At 39.5% G+C, this 16,689-nt stretch overlaps 1 protein-coding gene across 3 annotated transcripts in view; it reads left to right on the top strand.

Annotated features, from left to right (window-relative positions):
- The window catches only part of SLC18B1 (solute carrier family 18 member B1), a 22,592-nt gene extending 6,502 nt beyond the window's left edge, over window positions 1–16,090 (top strand). Inside the window, exons 1-14 of one of the 3 annotated variants that reach the window (XM_017739539.1) lie at window positions 7–53; window positions 152–291; window positions 1,349–1,444; window positions 3,138–3,211; window positions 3,972–4,119; window positions 7,537–7,693; window positions 8,079–8,215; window positions 9,891–9,992; window positions 10,768–10,859; window positions 12,000–12,095; window positions 12,669–12,743; window positions 14,193–14,286; window positions 14,387–14,433; window positions 15,241–15,458. In XM_017739539.1, coding sequence (XP_017595028.1) covers window positions 250–291; window positions 1,349–1,444; window positions 3,138–3,211; window positions 3,972–4,119; window positions 7,537–7,693; window positions 8,079–8,215; window positions 9,891–9,992; window positions 10,768–10,859; window positions 12,000–12,095; window positions 12,669–12,743; window positions 14,193–14,286; window positions 14,387–14,433; window positions 15,241–15,316 — 1,236 coding nt within the window. In that variant the 5' untranslated portion in view covers window positions 7–53; window positions 152–249 and the 3' untranslated portion in view covers window positions 15,317–15,458. Of the gene's footprint in view, window positions 1–6; window positions 54–151; window positions 292–1,348; window positions 1,445–3,137; window positions 3,212–3,971; window positions 4,120–7,536; window positions 7,694–8,078; window positions 8,216–9,890; window positions 9,993–10,767; window positions 10,860–11,999; window positions 12,096–12,668; window positions 12,744–14,192; window positions 14,287–14,386; window positions 14,434–15,240 lie in introns of those variants that run through there. The other 2 variants (XM_017739537.1, XM_017739538.1) reach the window with 2 other exon arrangements.
- The last annotated feature ends 599 nt before the right edge of the window (window positions 16,091–16,689 follow it).

Raw genomic sequence — 16,689 nt, 5'->3', positions numbered from 1 at the left:
ACGGGGCAAAAGGCAGCACGGCTTCGCTCAGTTCTCGGAGCCGGGGGATACAGGTTTTGGGGGGGTTTTAATTTTCCAACCCGATTTGTAAATAGTTCCCCTATAAATCAGCTTATAATAATTTGTTATTATTTTTATTTTGTGTTTTTAGATGATGGCGTGTCAGAAGCAGTTGGTGAGGAACCAAGACGGCTTACCAGAGACCAGCTTTTTACAATAGTTGCGACAGCTTCTATAAACTTCAGTTCAATGATATGCTTCTCAATCCTGGGACCCTTTTTCCCTTCAGAGGTAAACCAGCAACTTAGTCAGCTACTCTCTACATTACTTTTTTGCATGTTGAAGCTTTTAGAAATATCTTGAACTCCATGGGACATTTATGACTGGCTGTAATTTCTGAGTTAAGACTTTTCAGTTGTGGGAATTCAGTGATAGTGTGATGCCGGTGTAGATAGAGTGCATAAAATGGTGGCCTGGATCTTGTCCACGGACTAATCCTCCCTGTGACTGCAGAGAAGACAGCAAACTAATGAGATGAGATAGAAGTCAAAGTGGATTCTTGGTGAAGTGAAATAATTTTTTGCTCTGCATTGCATAGTAGTTTTGTAGAGCTGAGATTAAACTCTGCCAATGTCCTGACTTGCATTCCTGTGCCCTAGCCACTCCATGACTTTTTATTCATAGCTACCTCTGTTAACTCATTCTGGGCCATCATTAACTGTACTAACTTCCTGGCCTAGGAAGGGGACAAAAAGAATCTCTGTTTATGTTGAATGAATACAATGTTTAAATATAGGATGAAAAATATGGTCCTGGTGCCTTTGTAGCAGAAGTCCATTTCTCTCATGACCAAACTGTTACCAAGTATTTACAAAGAAATACTTTTTTGTCTAAATATTTCTATGTATTACTTGTGCCCAAGTGAGTATATTTGGCCAGACAAATAAGTAAAAAATTGTCTGGTGCTTGTTATGGGGCGGCATGATACAGTGAAGATAACAGATATGTCCGTTTATTGCCCTCTCACTGTGCAAGGGATCAAATATTTGTAGCTAGTGCCCTTGCACACCAATTGAAGGCAACTTTACATAGTCTGGCTTCCTGATCAGCAAATAACATAATGTTTCCATTCACTGACAAATTAATATTGCTTTTCCCTTGACTACATATTAGAAGCACAACGTGTCTTTAAATTGTATTGTTACCTTATGAGCCCCTACTGCCTTTGAGAAAGGAAATTGTTTTCTAACTGCATTAATAGACAAAAAGATTCAAATGTGCAAGGCATGAATGTTACTCATCTCAAGAATTTGACTGTATCTTTACATGGTTGTGATCTTTTTTGCAGGCAGAAAAAAAAGGTGCCAGTAACACCATTGTTGGCCTGATTTTTGGATGTTTTGCTTTGTTCAATTTCTTGACTTCTTTAATATTGGGAAACTATGTAAGTATAATTGAAGCTGTAACTTTTTTCTGTGATGACACAGGTTGGTACATGAAGACAGTTCTGCAACGCTGAGCAAAGAGATGTCTCTTCACTAGCGCTCCTGCAAGTTTGTGTCTGCAGTAACTGGAGTCTGGCCAGTCAGTCTGAATGTGATCTAAGTCTTGTCAGTACTCTTCTGTTGTTCCTGAGGGTAGCATAGGGCGATGGACATGTAACTATTTTGTTTCTCTGGTTAACTCTTCTGTTTGCTTTAGCATAATCTGCTGATCAATTCTGCTTTCTATGACCTCCTTTCTCCTACCCCCATTTTATTTGTTGCACTTACTTATATATTCTGTTTGCCTTTGGCGACATTCTTAAGGTGTTTTGTTTTTGTTTTGTTTTTTCTTTGGTTAGCTGCACCTCTTCTTCTTTCCTGGTATGTTGTCTCTTTTTTTTAGTGTTTCCTCCTGTTATGACTCTCTGCTGCTTAACTCAGTTTCCTGAACTTCCAACTTCATTCTATAGTAATGTGAGATAAATGTCTCCAGTTCTTGTAATTTGAGTTTTCCCACAGATTCAGGTTTTTTCTCATGTTGGAGAAATCACAAACTATAGAAATGTTTGATTGTTTGTTTGTGTGCTGGGGCACTGCTGTCTATGCCTTATTGGCTAGGGCTGCTCAGGATCATTCCCTAAGCTGGGGCTATTGCAGAGTCAGAATTGTCTCTGTCTTTGGCTTGGCAGCCTCTTTGCTGACCCTATGGTGAGTGCTTTTCTCTGGTGCTGAGGTGGCTCGTAAAGTGTCACACAAGTGCCATTACTAAATCCAAGTCTTCATGCCTGTAGTGGCATTCAGCTATGGCACAAGCCTCACCAGGTACTTCACAGGGGAGAGAGTGAGTGTGCCATCCTCACTGCAGACAGCTGAAGTGAGCATCAATAGATGTGGGCAATGCAGCAATCAGAGATCCTGAGGGTTTCAGTGAAACTCAGCAAAATAGGGGCTTTAGTGATAATGGCTGAAAGGCAGGGACTTCGTCCAGGCCTGAACACAAAAGGAGCCTGAAATGCCTACTGTCCTTAGGGGAAGTTGCATCATGGAATTAGAAGCTCAGTTGTACATTGTTGCAGGATTGAGTTTGCTTTATGGTATGCCTCACATTGTCCCTTGCTCTGGTGATAGAGTCTGAAATGAAGAAAGATGGGGTCTTCCCTGATAATGAATGGAGAGGCCTGAAACTGCCATGCTTCCCATGCCAAAGCTTTGTGCTGCTAAGGGTTGTGATAAATTTGCTTAAAAATCAGCTTGCATTGACTCTGGCTATCTGGATACATGACAGGTATTGCTGGCCTTGCCTCAGTGATGGTGCTGGAGGGAAGCTTTGGAAACAAGCTTTCTGCTTGTTTATAGTGATGAATGCTTCTGTAACCTGCTGCTCTGCAGAAGCTGCAGCATGCTGCGTTGAAATAGTTAACTGCAGCACTGTCTTACCTTTCTAAAACTGGGTTAAGTCACTTAACTGTTCAGAGTATTTTTAGGTTCAGTCTTGAATGGAGCCACACCAGCAGGAGCAGTGTTTCCAGATCTTTTAGCTACAGGTGCTATAAAGTTCCCATAGTTTTGGGATTTCTTAACAGTAACGTATGTTGAAAATTTTTGATCTTTTCTTGGAATACTAACATGTAAAAATGGTATTTAATTTTTCAGCTTTCACAAATTGGAGCAAAATTCATATTTGTGGCAGGGATGTTTGTTTCAGGATGTGTGACTATTCTGTTTGGGTAAGTAATTTCTGTTGCTTGGTGTTGTTGCATTTGTCTTCTGATCATTTTAATCCGTACGAAAAGATGGACACAAGTGTAGAAACCCTTGGGCATCTTTTGTGTGTTGGTTAGGTCATCTAACTTCTTTCATCTTTAATTTTTATTTACCCCTTGTAAAGCAGAATGAACACTTCTCCCTTTCACTAGGTTTCAGAGTCTGTTTACTACTTTGAAAGCAGAGGAGGTAGGTTCTGTGTATTTAAATAACTACTACAGTTCATGGACAGTGAGAGGCCTGTCAAAGTGCAGCAATAAGAGAACTATTTCTGCATAATGTTTTAATTATACTTTTCTTAAAACTATTTGGCTTAAATGGGAAGCTTTGCCTGGCAGGTGAAGAGACTAAGTCACTCAATTTAGCAAAATAAAGGCTTTATTAATAATGAAGGAATCTCTTATTAGTTAGTTCTAACACAGTGCGTCAGACTCCTTGCACAGGTGCTTGGAAAAGCTGTGAAATACAACAAAGGTGGCATTGGAGTTTTTCATGCTCTTTTCACTGCCAAACAAAGGGGAAAAGGAGAATGCTGCCAGAATAGTTTGGTAGAGTTTTAGTGATTTCACTGATGTGGTTCAAAGATAAGTGGTAATAGAAAGCATTGAGTATCTTGTAACTGTGTCCTTTAATGAGTAAGAAATGATGCTCTATGTCCTTTAGTAGATGGCTTCTTCCATCCTGACAGAAGTCCAATTTACTGTTGGGATTTTTCTTTTCCAGAATGCTGGACAAGGTGCCAAGTGGACCAATGTTCATAGGTTTCTGCTTTTTAGTAAGAGCAATGGATGCAATAGGCTTTGCAGCAGCAATTACAGCATCGTTCTCAATTCTTGCAAAGGCATTTCCCACTAATATAGCTACTGTCCTGGTAAGTTCAAAAAGCAGTGTTAGAGCTGAGTACCAGCAATATGACAAATTGCCAGTAGGCAGCCTAAAAGCAGGAGGAGAAAAATCTGTTGTCTCATATGCAGGCTTATTTGAAACCATCACGTCATGTTTTGTTTGTAATCTAGAATCACAACCCTAGAACGAGTTTAGACCTTAGCACAACTCTGGTTAAATATAAATTAAGCAGTATATGTTGGTTGCTTGTGCTTTGAAGACAGCTGACCATTAGTGGCAGTAGTTATCTCTTCAGTGAAAATCAAACAAAATACTAATAAAATACTAGTACAGGTTTTAGTGACTACTGCTACCTGGATAGTAAGGATCCATGTGAATTGATTTTTAAAAATTAAATTAATTCAAATAGTGTTGATTTAAATGACTGAAAGCTGCAAAACTGGAAACTATTTTGGCTTAATTTTTCTAATCTGCTGATTATAGTTATGTATGAGAAGATGAGAGCTAGAACGTCTTGAAATCTGGAGGGCAGTATTTCTGATCATCAACAATTCATTTCAACCAGAGATATTACCCTTACTTAACTGGAGTTTTATGGTGTTAGGAAGAAAAGTTTTGTGTTTAATAAAATGCTGCTTTGTCTTTCTGTTTTTCAATAAATTCTGTTTTCAGTCCAAATACAAACTTGCAGAAATAACTGGGTTAAATTTTAATGAGTGAACAAATGTTGAGAACTTACTTGGGAACTTTAAATAAAATTTGAAGAGTTGCTGCCTTTATTAATATTGTTGTTAAGCTGTTTAATTGCTTCTATAAATTAGCATCTGTAAAAATATGTCCTTCTAACTAGAAAAAACCTACTAAATTGTATCAGCAATGATTAGCTGGCATTTTAATTGGAGAGCAGCTTTTATATTGTAATCATGTTTTGGATTTATTCAGTCAGTAAGGTTAAGATTTCCTATTTGCAAATTTTAAAATGTAATTTAAATAGGTAAGTAAAGTAGACTTAAAGGGACTTAGCTACACATTTTATAATCAGAATTAAAAAGAAAAGAAATTCTGGTATGGCAGCACAGTAACCACGATGCATGGCTGAAAATGGTATGTGGTGGTGAAGGTCATCTCAAGACCACAGTCAGAAATGCTTCACAGCTGTGGCTTGGCAGCTGCCTTTGTTTGAAATCTAGAAAGGGTGCTGTAAAAAGACAGATGACTTCTAAATGTTTGTCTTTTTACCATATTGTGCACTCTAATATATTGTTCTGCATGAGAATAAAACCTCTTCAGATTTATTAATGTGGATTTAGTGTTCTTAAATGGACATGATGGACAGTTCTTATTACTGTGAGTTCTGAGGCAGGAGGCAAAAGAAAGAGCTGATTGTTTGAGCGAGGTGCATCCTAGGGTAAAATTGGAAAGCCTGAAGGAGTGGATGAGGCATTTTTAGCTTTGTTCTCCATTGTCTTTCTTGATAGTGCTAGATGCTGAAAAGCACTTTTCCTCTCTACCATTTTGGTACCAGTTTTCAGCCTTCCTTTTACTTGTTGAGTACCCCAGAGAATGTATGGGGAAGTTATCAAATGTAGGCACATCAGCCTTGTTGTAGTGGGAAGTTGAACATCTGTCAATATGATCCCTCTGTGGGAGGCACTATGGACTTCAGAACATAAGCAACCTCACTTCTCTTACAGTATCAGGTTTATCTTGTCCTCTGATCCATACTACTGCAATGCCTCAGCTTCCCCCCCCATGCCCTCCCCACTTCATTAACTTAGAAGGGCTAAATGATGTACAGCCCCAAATCATGTAAGTTATCTGAACCAAAGTCTCTCTCACAAATGAAATATTTTTTGTGGTTGGTGAGCAACAAAAGTGAAAGCATTATGTGGATGCAGTGATGTTAATGGCAATTCCACATAATCAGAGTTTATCAGAATGTCTCAAATCTATCTGAAAATTTTGAAACTTACTAGTCATATGTCGTTACTAGTTATTTTCTTTGCTAGGGAAGAAAAAGGTTGCAATTCTAGACTGACCAGGGATAAAGAACTTGGCTATTGCTGATTCTGCCTGTTTTCAGGACATTTGACCACTCTGACTTGTATCAGTAACACTAAAGATGAGGATGAGTCCCTATAGTATCTTTCTGGGTACCAGAAGTATTGCTTCCAGAGAGCGGGGGTGGACAACCTGGAGTGCTGCGACCTTCCTAGAGAGAGCACCCTGCAAGGAACAACTCTTCCAGGGCAGTGGCAGGCCTCCCTGGGCAGTAGGTGATTTCAGCAGGTGTAGTGATTTCTCTGCTACAAGTGATACCAGCTCTTGTGATTCAGCTCTTTGTGAAATCACCCAAGGCAAACTCGGGGACAGAGAGACAGGAGCCTCATATGGCTATTCCACAGAGGTGGGTTTTACCGTCCAGCAGCCCCGGTGAAGGGAAGGCCACGGACAAGGCTCCCTCTTGAGGGGCAGAAACAGGGGGCTTTTTGTGGGAAAGGCAGGGGGTGGGGTAGAAACCAACTAGCCAGCTGGGTACAGGCTATTCCCATATAGAAACAGGGCATGCTGGGGGTGGTTCACTTTCTCACCACGACCTGAGGAAGGTTGCTTATCTCTGGGGAAAGTCGTCTTGCCCTCAGGCTTCTCTCCTCCAAGGGAGTGCAGAGGGCTCTTGTGCCAAGGGCTCATAGCCCTCCACACAGAAGTTATCAAAACTTTATCTGTAAGCAGTTATTACTGCCAGCTCTCACTGGTGGTGTAAGCATTGATTAATTGAGTGTTGAGGCAGATATTGACAGTGGTGACTACGATGTTGTAGCACAAGATGTAACTGTATTACTGTCCTTTTACAAATTAGTATCTTATAAAAGATACCAGATTATTAAGTTATAACCAAAACAATCTGAGTTATCCCCACTGCAATTTCATTATTTTTTCCTACCCCTAGGGAGTGAATCCAAACAGTTGGTTATGAAGAGAAAGCTTTAACTTGGCACATGTACTTCGTCCCATGAGATAATGACCCATCTGAGTAGGTTTGTTTAGATCCTTTCCCTCAGGCTGGCGTGTAATGGCAGGTGGGGGAGGTGATCCCTTCAGCCTGAGTTGTCCTGTGGATGCTTTCTGCCACTGGAGCATTTGCCTTGCCTCAAGACTGGGATCTGTTAGGTGACAGCAGAGTGGTGAATGCTGCAGTACAGGTGGCTCCCTGTAGCAAAGCAAGAGAAGTCATGGCTATCACACAGATAACTGTGGAATTCCTTTTGCTATCCCAGCTTGAGAAGGTCACTATTAGCTCTTGTCCAAGCGATGTCCTAGTCTTGCTTTTCACTACCCTGGCTATGTTGTGCTGCTCCTTAGACACGAGGTTTGCTTTTTATTGTTGCATTGTATTTTCTTAACACACTGACTTCCTTTCTGCTTGTTTTTTATCCTTTAGGGCAGCCTTGAAATTTTTACAGGGCTCGGACTGGTGCTGGGCCCACCTTTGGGTGGCTTCTTGTATCAATCATTTGGTTATGAGGTCCCTTTCATTACACTGGGATGCATAGTGTTGGCTTTGGTGCCTGTGAATATATGCATATTGCCAAAATATGGTAAGCTTCCTTCTACCTGCCTCCCTCATTCATAAAACCTTAACTTCTCATGTATTTAAGTGTCTTTTAAAAAGTGTCAGCTTCTGGAGTCTGATCCAAGTCACTTTTTTCACATAATTGGAGTAGTACATCCTTTAGTTCTTTTCAAGGTGGGAATTTGTTGTGTTGGAATCTAAATTGTATACTTCTTCACCTATCAAATTTTGGTTTTTACTATAAAAATAGTATAGCATATAATAATCTACTATTGACTTTCATCTGTTGTGTAACTGGAGTTACAAACTAACAAAAGGGAAATACTGTTTCTTTTCTAAAGCAAGAAGATCAATCATGAGCTTATGCTGCTGAAAATAATGCAGTTTCCCCCCCTTTCGTATTGAAACAGATTCGTCTCCTAGGAAGGAATCATTTTGGAAGCTTATTCTTCTGCCAAAAGTTTTAATACTCTGTCTCAGTATATTTTCCCTAAGTGCATGCTTAGGTTTTTTGGATCCCACAATGTCTCTATTTATCCTAAAGAAGGTAAGTCCTGCTAACATGCAGTGAAGACTTAATAAATAGGAAGTAACTGGTTATAAATGTAAATATCCTAAACAAAATTGACCTTTATCCAATTAACACTGCTTTAGTTAACTGTTAGTTGTATGAATTCCAAATAATTTGATTTCCACAGTACTGACAAGTCAATATCCATTGCACCATCTCTTCCTGCTGGGTCTCAATAACTTTGAGAATGAAGAAATGTAAGCCTTTAAAACTGGACTTTCTCCACTTAAATGTCTTTCAGCTGCAAAGTACTGTCTCTGAATAGGGCACAGAAACAGCTTTTGTAAACAAGGGACCTTTTTCTTCCTTCCTGAAATCAAATTTTTGAAAGCTGTCACAGTCACTGACAGTGTTACATCTCTTGATGTGAACCCATGCTTTCCACAAGGTGATGTCACAGCTCTGCATTCTCTTACAGCTTTGCTAAAATTAAATTAATTGCAACTGTGTAACCTGTCAGCTGACTTCTTCACTCACTCCTTAAACAGGCAAATGCCATTTTATTTATTTTTAAATTTATTTTAATGCTTATTTATTTATTTTCCCAGTAGTGTTTAAGATAATGGATTTGAAGTAAGCAGTTTAAGATTCTGTTCCTGTGTAAAATTAAGCAATGGTCTTTGAGGGCTTTATTTATTAATTGTTTTCCAAGGCACAGTGTTTCACAGATGGCTGTACTACTTTTTGTCTGTCTAGTCTGTCCTTACAGCATTTGTCCAAGGTGGAGGGGACTTGATGATAACCTCTTTCATCAGTGGAGATGTGAATGTACATCTTTGATCTCCCAGGAGGGATCTGAAATTATCCCACTGTAGAATCGGTGTGCTTCTATGGCTCTTCTGCTTTCCCTCTGCCCTGTGCTAGCAGATACTTGCTGTGAAAGGGCTGTAGCCCTCTTGGCAGGCATTCTAACCACTAAATTAGAGTTATTATCATGTACTTGCTTATGGAAAGGAAATAGTGAATATTTATGTAGTCTATGCCACATGAAACATCTTGGAATACCTTCTAACTCTTAGTTAAGGCACTCATTTGAGAAACTAATATGTTTTTGATTCATTTCACATTCTGTTTCAATACAGAAATGTGTGTCTGCATTAGGAAAATATGGGCCTCAGGGTGTTTTCAAAAAACCTCTTATTCATTATCATAAAAATTACCCTTTGGTTGAAAAGTTGATTTTTATAGCACTATTTACTTTTAAGATGTGCTGATTAACAATGGATGAATACAGCACTTTGGCTTTTCTAATGCAAATAAAACTAAAGATTGGAGAGGTAGAGTCTAAATCCATCTAAATTTCAGTGTCTGAAGTGTCTGTTTCAAGTGTGTCGGATTGTAATGTTAAAATCCAGCATGCAGGTGTAGGGGACATAGCATAGTGCTTCCTCCTGACATTATTTAGGCTTTATATGAGTACAGTTGTGTCAGGTGTTTCCACCACTTCATGCTTAAAAGTGTTGCTGAAAGCAGTGAAACTGAAGCTCTCTGGATGATTTCAAATACTTGAAAAAACTCTGTATGGTATCAGTAAAATGCTTAAAATCATGCATTTCAGTATTTTGACTTAATTTATAATTCTTGAATTGTCCTTCAATGAATGTAACATATCTGGTTTGTCTTGGTTTTTGTTTTGTCTGCCTTTCCATAGTTCAAACTCCCAGCTGGTTATGTGGGCTTGGTGTTCCTTGGTTTGGCACTCTCTTACTCCCTGTCTTCTCCCCTCCTTGGACTTGTAAGCGACAAACTGCCGGTGAGTCCTACCCTGCTGTGTGTGCAGGGTTACTAAAGCACTCTCTGCATTTGCTTAAAGGTGGAGAGCATCTCATACTGAAACCCTGGATGTAGGCCTGGTCCTGTAAAGGGATCTGCCTTTCAAGACCTTGCACATGCACCCATTACTGCCACATGGAAGGTGTCTTTTGCAAGGTCCAGGATAATTTAAGAGTGCCCAAGTCAGTAAAGGACATCAGACAAGCAGCTGAAGTGTGCTGAGCTTTTCTAGTGGACTAAGCACAATCTTTTTCCACGCAATATGGAATAGAGAGTGGGAAAATATGTCCCAGTTATCCATGCTTTTAACCACATCTAATTCTATTAGCTTTTGAGAAGAGGAATAAAGATGTTCTGGTTAGCTATGTTGACTTTATCTCTTGAAAAGCACAATATCCAGATCAGATCAGCGCACTGGCCACCTATCCTTTAGCCTGGTCTTTTAGCTCTTCACAGCACCATAGAAAGAGCCTTTGACAGTGGGACACCTAAAACTGCCTGTTTGATAGCCAGCGCTAATTGATCAAGAAAACCTACACTTTGAATGCTGTGCCTGAAGGACAGTGACAGTTTTCTGACACCTTTTTTCCTGACACAAACTAGTAATGCCCATTGGTCAGTATCCTGAAATCTCTGTATTAAGCAGCTGCTGCCAGTGGTGGCATCTGGGGTGAGGAAACATGAATTTATTGTTTCTTGATGTACATGACAAATTCCCAATTTTAAATTGCATAGCTTTTCCTTTTCTTACACAGTACATCAGGAAGTGGCTGCTGATATCTGGAGACTTAATGACAGCAGTGTGCTTTTTCATGCTAGGACCTGCTCCTGTACTGCACATTGAAAGGTACTGCCTCTTCCTGAGCCTGTCCCCTTATATGATGTTTTCAGCCATGGTCATGTATGTCCACAAGTCTGTAATCAGCAGCTCTGACCATGAAAGAGATTTGGTTTTTAACTTCTACCTTTGACATGGTGGTTTTTTGATGTCTAGCATGAGACTGGGAATGTAAAACAGTGAAAGCATCTACAAATGGAGATTTTACAGCTTCATAAAATAGATCCTATTCTTTTGCTTTCTACTGTTACTGTGTTCATGTTAATGTGTATGGTAGGAAGAATGTTGCTTTTTATTTTCCTTCCTTTCCAGTTATGTGGCATTTCCAGTTCAGCAAAACAAAGTTCTCGTTTTGTCTTAATTTCCAAATTTTTCTATTTCATCAGTGTTTTTAAACTATGGGGTTTATTTGCATGGCAGTGCAGCAGTACTGATTTTGCTTCTCTCAGTATATAGCCTGTTGAGAAAAGTGACAGATTATAGCTTTGTTTTCACTAGCAAAGTAAAGACAATGTCTCTTGGACCTGAATGCTGTAATGCCATATTTCTCAAGTTAATTCACAGCAAAACACACTGCTACATTTACAAAACAACTGTACCGTTCTTTTGTCCTTGGTTAGACACTGCTGAAGATGATAATAGGCTTGTTAATGCATACAACTCCTCCTAGGCTGCTAATTTTTAAAGATCATAGATTTGAAACTGGTGCAGTGACACATTTGAGCTGGGGAGAAAAAGAAATCAGTCAAGTTTTCAAGGTTCTTTAGCTAAGTCTATTTGGTTGTAATATGTTAGGCTACAAAATTTTAACTTCAAAATCCTTCACTTCTGCAACAAACCAAGTCTGCTGCTTGCACACAGGCATTGCTGAGTTAACCTCATCTGTCTACCTCTTCCCTATATGCGCCTCATAAAATGAACTGCATTTGCTAAGAAAATTTATAATTTGAGCACAGGTTTTTCATAGTCCTTTACAAAGTCTTTTTTTTAAAGCATAGAACTGGATTTTTCAAGTCTTAGTACTGGCTTCAAGACGCATAGTTTGCTGATCAGTCTGAGAGAGCTAATATAGCAGCTTTCAGTCAAAATGGAGTCCTTGCTTGGAAAGAGTCTTCAGCAGCTAACTTCTTGTAAATGCCTCTCTTTCAGTCAGCTGTGGATGTTTGTGCTAGTGTTGGTTTTGATTGGCTTTTCCCTTGGCATGAGTGCTATGCCCTTGTTTCCAGAGATCCTGCAATGTGCGTAGTAAGTAACTTAGTCCAAACCTTCTTTCATGTTACTGACACTAGGAACTTGAAACTGTTTTTCAGGGGTGAATATGAAGCATGGCTTTTTTACCCCTTTTTGAGGCAAAGGCAGATAGTAACACTTAAATGCTTCCACTACTCTATTGTCTTAGTTTTTTCTGACTGAGCATCCCAGTCATTATCCTCCCAGTATAACTTTGTAAATGTGTACCTCAGTAATGATCTAGAAGGGTCTTGATTTACTCTTATTATTATGTTCCTTTTGGAACAAGGTCTTTGCTTCTAAAAAGCCACTGTCACAGTTTCACACTTGCCATATGAGACATGAGGAATTAGTGCGATGGTGTGATCTTACTTGGGAGAAATCAGAGATGAGGAGTAGCACTGCAATCATCCAGAGAGGCAGCAAAGAAGAATGTACTGGGTAGACAGACATTCTACTGGACACTTTTGCTTGTTAACTATTTATGTGGTGTGCAAATTAAAAGGAGGGGAAAAAGTCTATAGGGAAAGGCTACAGACTGAGACACAGTATGTATTGTACAACTCTAACTGGTCTGTCTTTCTGCAGTGAGAATGGATTTGAAGAAGGTCTGAGTCTGCTGGGATTGGTTTCTGGGCTCTTCAATGCCATGTGGTCCCTTGGGTAGGTGTACCCCTTTTTCTAAGCTGTGAGAGTTCAGCTGTTCCACATTCTTGCCACATGGAAACCTGGCTGCACTACAACCAGAACCCTTGCATTGCAGTCACAGTGTTGACCTTGTTTCAAAAGTTTCTTGCTTGACAGGTGCCTGATAGACATGTTAAAACAAAGCTTTTTACCCAACAAAAGGTAAAACTTTTGTTTTGACAATGCTCTGAACTTGTCTTCCTTGAAACATACTGTTCTGCATATCAAAAAATTGTAGTGATTAAGTGGATGTTTGCTTGCACTTCTGTGTGGTCACTTTTCTTGTCACTAAAGATATCTAATGCTCAGTACAGAAAGATGTGGACCTTATTTTTTTACAAAGCTAAGTCCACCCCCATGGAGTGAGCTAGGTGTCTGCTCCTGACTAATTCTATTTTCCTTTTTCCATTTTCCACATTTCCTCATGTTGTTTGGGATACCTTAGGGTAGAATCTTCTCTTCTTTTTCAGCCACAGCAACTATGTAAGGTCTACGTTTGCACAGCTTAGCAGAGTGTGTCTGTGTTTATTAATCAGGGTCATTGTCACAAAAACAAGTGAAAGGTGCTATTGGCTCAGTGACCCTTCAGAGTTGTCGCTCAGTGGGAAGTGACAGAGTGCCCCTATTGGCAGCCACTTACAGGATATTTTTATCTGTCCTTGTAGTCCTCTGTGGCTGCAGGTATGTTTCAGTGGCACAAATTTGCACCATTTTTTTTCCAAGCTCCAGCTGTCTAGCAGTCCTGTTTATTTCAGTACAGACACAGGTATTATAAAGGTACCAAACCCCAGGTTTATGCTGCTATCGAGCCTGGTTTTATAATGTAACTTGCTTCCAGGAAGTCTCTCTAGTTTTACACAGTTTTGTGCCTTTCTGTCATGAGAGACCATATCATGTAAGACTTTTCATTAGGAGACAACATAACCTTTATAACCTGCATTTTCTAGACAGGCATAAAGGTGCAGGGCAGTTACAGACAGCTCAACTTTGCAGTGACTGTGTCTGTCACAATGTGCCTCCCCACCTGCTTATATTCATCAGTCCTTTGTCTTGAAGTTTGGAAACTTTGTGTTCAGAGGGATGCGACTTTGAATTTCTCTTATGATAGAATTGATCAATGTAGATATTTTCTTAGAGCATGGTCCTTAATGGGGTCTCTCTACTGAAGAAGACTGCATTCAGCTGTCTGATGTGGATCTTGTTTCCAGATGAGGAGGTAACTAGATTTACTGGGGCCTTGGCAAATAAAAAATTCGTACTTACTGTGAATTTTAGGAAAGTTAGGTCTCTGGAAGAAAATCTCTTTGTTGTCAAAGATAAGAGTCTATGAAGGAAGGCCACAAAACCCAATAAAACAGTTCTCTAAGAATATGATACGTACCCTTTTTGTTTGGGATGCCAATACCTGATTTTGATTTGATGCAGGGCATTTGTAGGTCCAGTTCTGGGAGGATTTCTAAATGAAGAGCTGGGTTTTGAATGGGCTGCAGCCATCCAAGGAGGATGGCCACTGTTAAGTGTAAGTAATTACACTTTTTTTTTTTATATCTAGTGCAGTTATGAGCTACTGCATAAGGTTGTTATAATTACTACAATTGTAACTGGCTGTTTCTTCAAAGGGTCTTGCAACTGGAATATTTTACATCATTGAGGCAATAAGAAAAAGGTATGCTGAGATATTTATTCTTTATTTTGCTTGCAGTCATATAAAGCAAACCTTTGAAATCTGTGCTTGCATTTTTTCCTCACTACCAACCTAGTAAGATAAGCAATAAAAATATTGCTTAAATAATTTGTCTGTATGGTTTCCTAAATCCCTACTGACCTAAACAGACAACTAAACCAGGCAATGCCTATTCCATACCAGCAGCAGGACCATAGCATGAATGAGTAAACCGAACTGATGGTTCCTCCAGGAGGGTGTTTGTGAGCTGGAATTGGTTGGATGGTCACATGCAGAGAACAGTGGTCAATGGTTCAATGTCCAGATGCAGACCAGTGATGAGTGGTGTCCCTCAGAGGTCTGCCTTGGGACCAGTACTATTTAGTATCCTCACCAACAACTGAAAGAAGGTAGATTCAGACTAGATATGAAGAAAAAGTTTTTTTACTATGAGGGTAGTAAAGCACTGGTCCAGATTGCCCAGAGAGGTAGTGGAAGCCTCATCCCTGGAAACATTCATACCCAGATTGTACATGGCACTGAGCAACTTGGTCTAGTTTAAGATGTTCCTACCCATGGCAGGTAGCTGGACTAGCTGACCTTTAAAGGTCCCTTTCATTCTGAACCATTGTATGATCATGGGAATGAACAGTACATGGTTCTGTGCAGTAGCAGGGAACCAAATCCAGTGATCCATGTAGCTCTTTGCATGTAATGTACTATTTTGCTTATAATGTAGGTATCGCATAGAAGTATCTATGGAATATAAAATTTGTGTTATCTCTCCTGTTCTTTTTCTTATGCAAACAGTTCCAGTTCCAGCCTGCAAAATGCTCCTGATTTTGATAATGAAGAAAGGACTCGTCTAATGGGCAATGAAACATAGCCAGACGTACTTCGAGTTCTCTGTTTGCTATTGTAGTTTACCCTGGTATTGAGGTGACTGGACTTAACAGTGCTTCATTATTCTGGAGCTGGGACATGATCCCTTAGTGAACAACCAGTTGTGGTTTAATTGTAGAGGCATTACTGTTTTGAAACACTAAACAATGACTGCCTTTCTTTTGGAAGTTCTCCTAAGTGATGAGTAACCCTCAGCTGTCAGCCTGTTTAATTGTGTTCCATGTACAGTGCACCACTGTATGTGAAAAGATGTTTTAAATGTCTGGTTTCTATACTTGTGTGTGCTGTGCATTATTCTTCGGTAAAGGTACTATTTTGCTGCCATGATTTTCTGTACTTTTTTAAAGGAAGTTCATTATCTTGTAAAAACAGAATTCGAAATTATAAAGGACTAATATTGTTTTCAATAAATATAAATCAATTTTCAAATCAAGTTTCAAATATAAAAACAATATTGTTTTCAATAAAGCAACTTTTTCCTAAGTTTTGTTAATTTTCTTAGAAAACAAGAGTCTAAAATACTTCTTGTCTACCAGCATTTATGTTACCTTGAGAGTGCCTGAAAATGAGAGGCAAAAGTAATGAGGAGAAAAGTTGCCATGTCTACACAGAAAAAACTGATCTTCAGCTCTGGAGGAGACTTGGCACCTTGTGTATACATTGGTATACATACACACACAGATGAGTGTTTGTATTATATATGAAGACTCAGCTTGGTGGTTGTGAGATTTATTTTGCTAATAAATGCTAGTTGGAATGTGTTGTACTAATTGCTTCTGCAACAGCAAATCTATCGAGAGTCTAAGGCTACTATGGGGGAAAAAAAATCTCACTTCTTCCAGATGGTCAGCTAAAGATCCTCAAGGGGACAGGGACACTCCTGACAAACTCACACTAGACTTCTTGGTCTAGACAACCTTGGTTGTGGCAAAAGTCTTTTAATTTGTCCTTGAGCCCCTAACTGGCTTCTAGAAGGGGTTCTCTGTGGTGCCCTTTTTCCCACAAATAAGAAAAGTGGTCTGTCTAGAAATTTCCAGTCAGTTTCTTTTGTGAATAGTTCCTGGATTTTACATCAGAAATACTTCTTTCTCTGGCAGAGCTCTTTTGGACTAGCAAGAACAACTGCTCTGGTAGCCAACTGAGCTGTGAAACTTCAGGGTGCCAAAGGGCAGGCTTCCCCATGGGACATCTTGTTAATGCTTCCTTCCTTTTTGTATCAGGTGTTAGACTTTACTGAAACCAGGAATGTATACCTCAACTTATTTGGAAATGCTGATCATGCCAGTGCTGATGATGAGCCAGGTGAGAAGGAGCTGAGAGGACTAGAGCTGGATGCAAGATACAGACATGTAGACA

Source organism: Corvus brachyrhynchos, unplaced genomic scaffold (genome assembly GCF_000691975.1).
Source record: "Corvus brachyrhynchos isolate BGI_N302 unplaced genomic scaffold, ASM69197v1 scaffold14, whole genome shotgun sequence".
NCBI lineage: Eukaryota > Metazoa > Chordata > Aves > Passeriformes > Corvidae > Corvus > Corvus brachyrhynchos.
The sequence above is the reverse complement of the archived record's forward strand: the minus strand, read 5'-3'. Positions and strand labels throughout refer to the sequence as shown.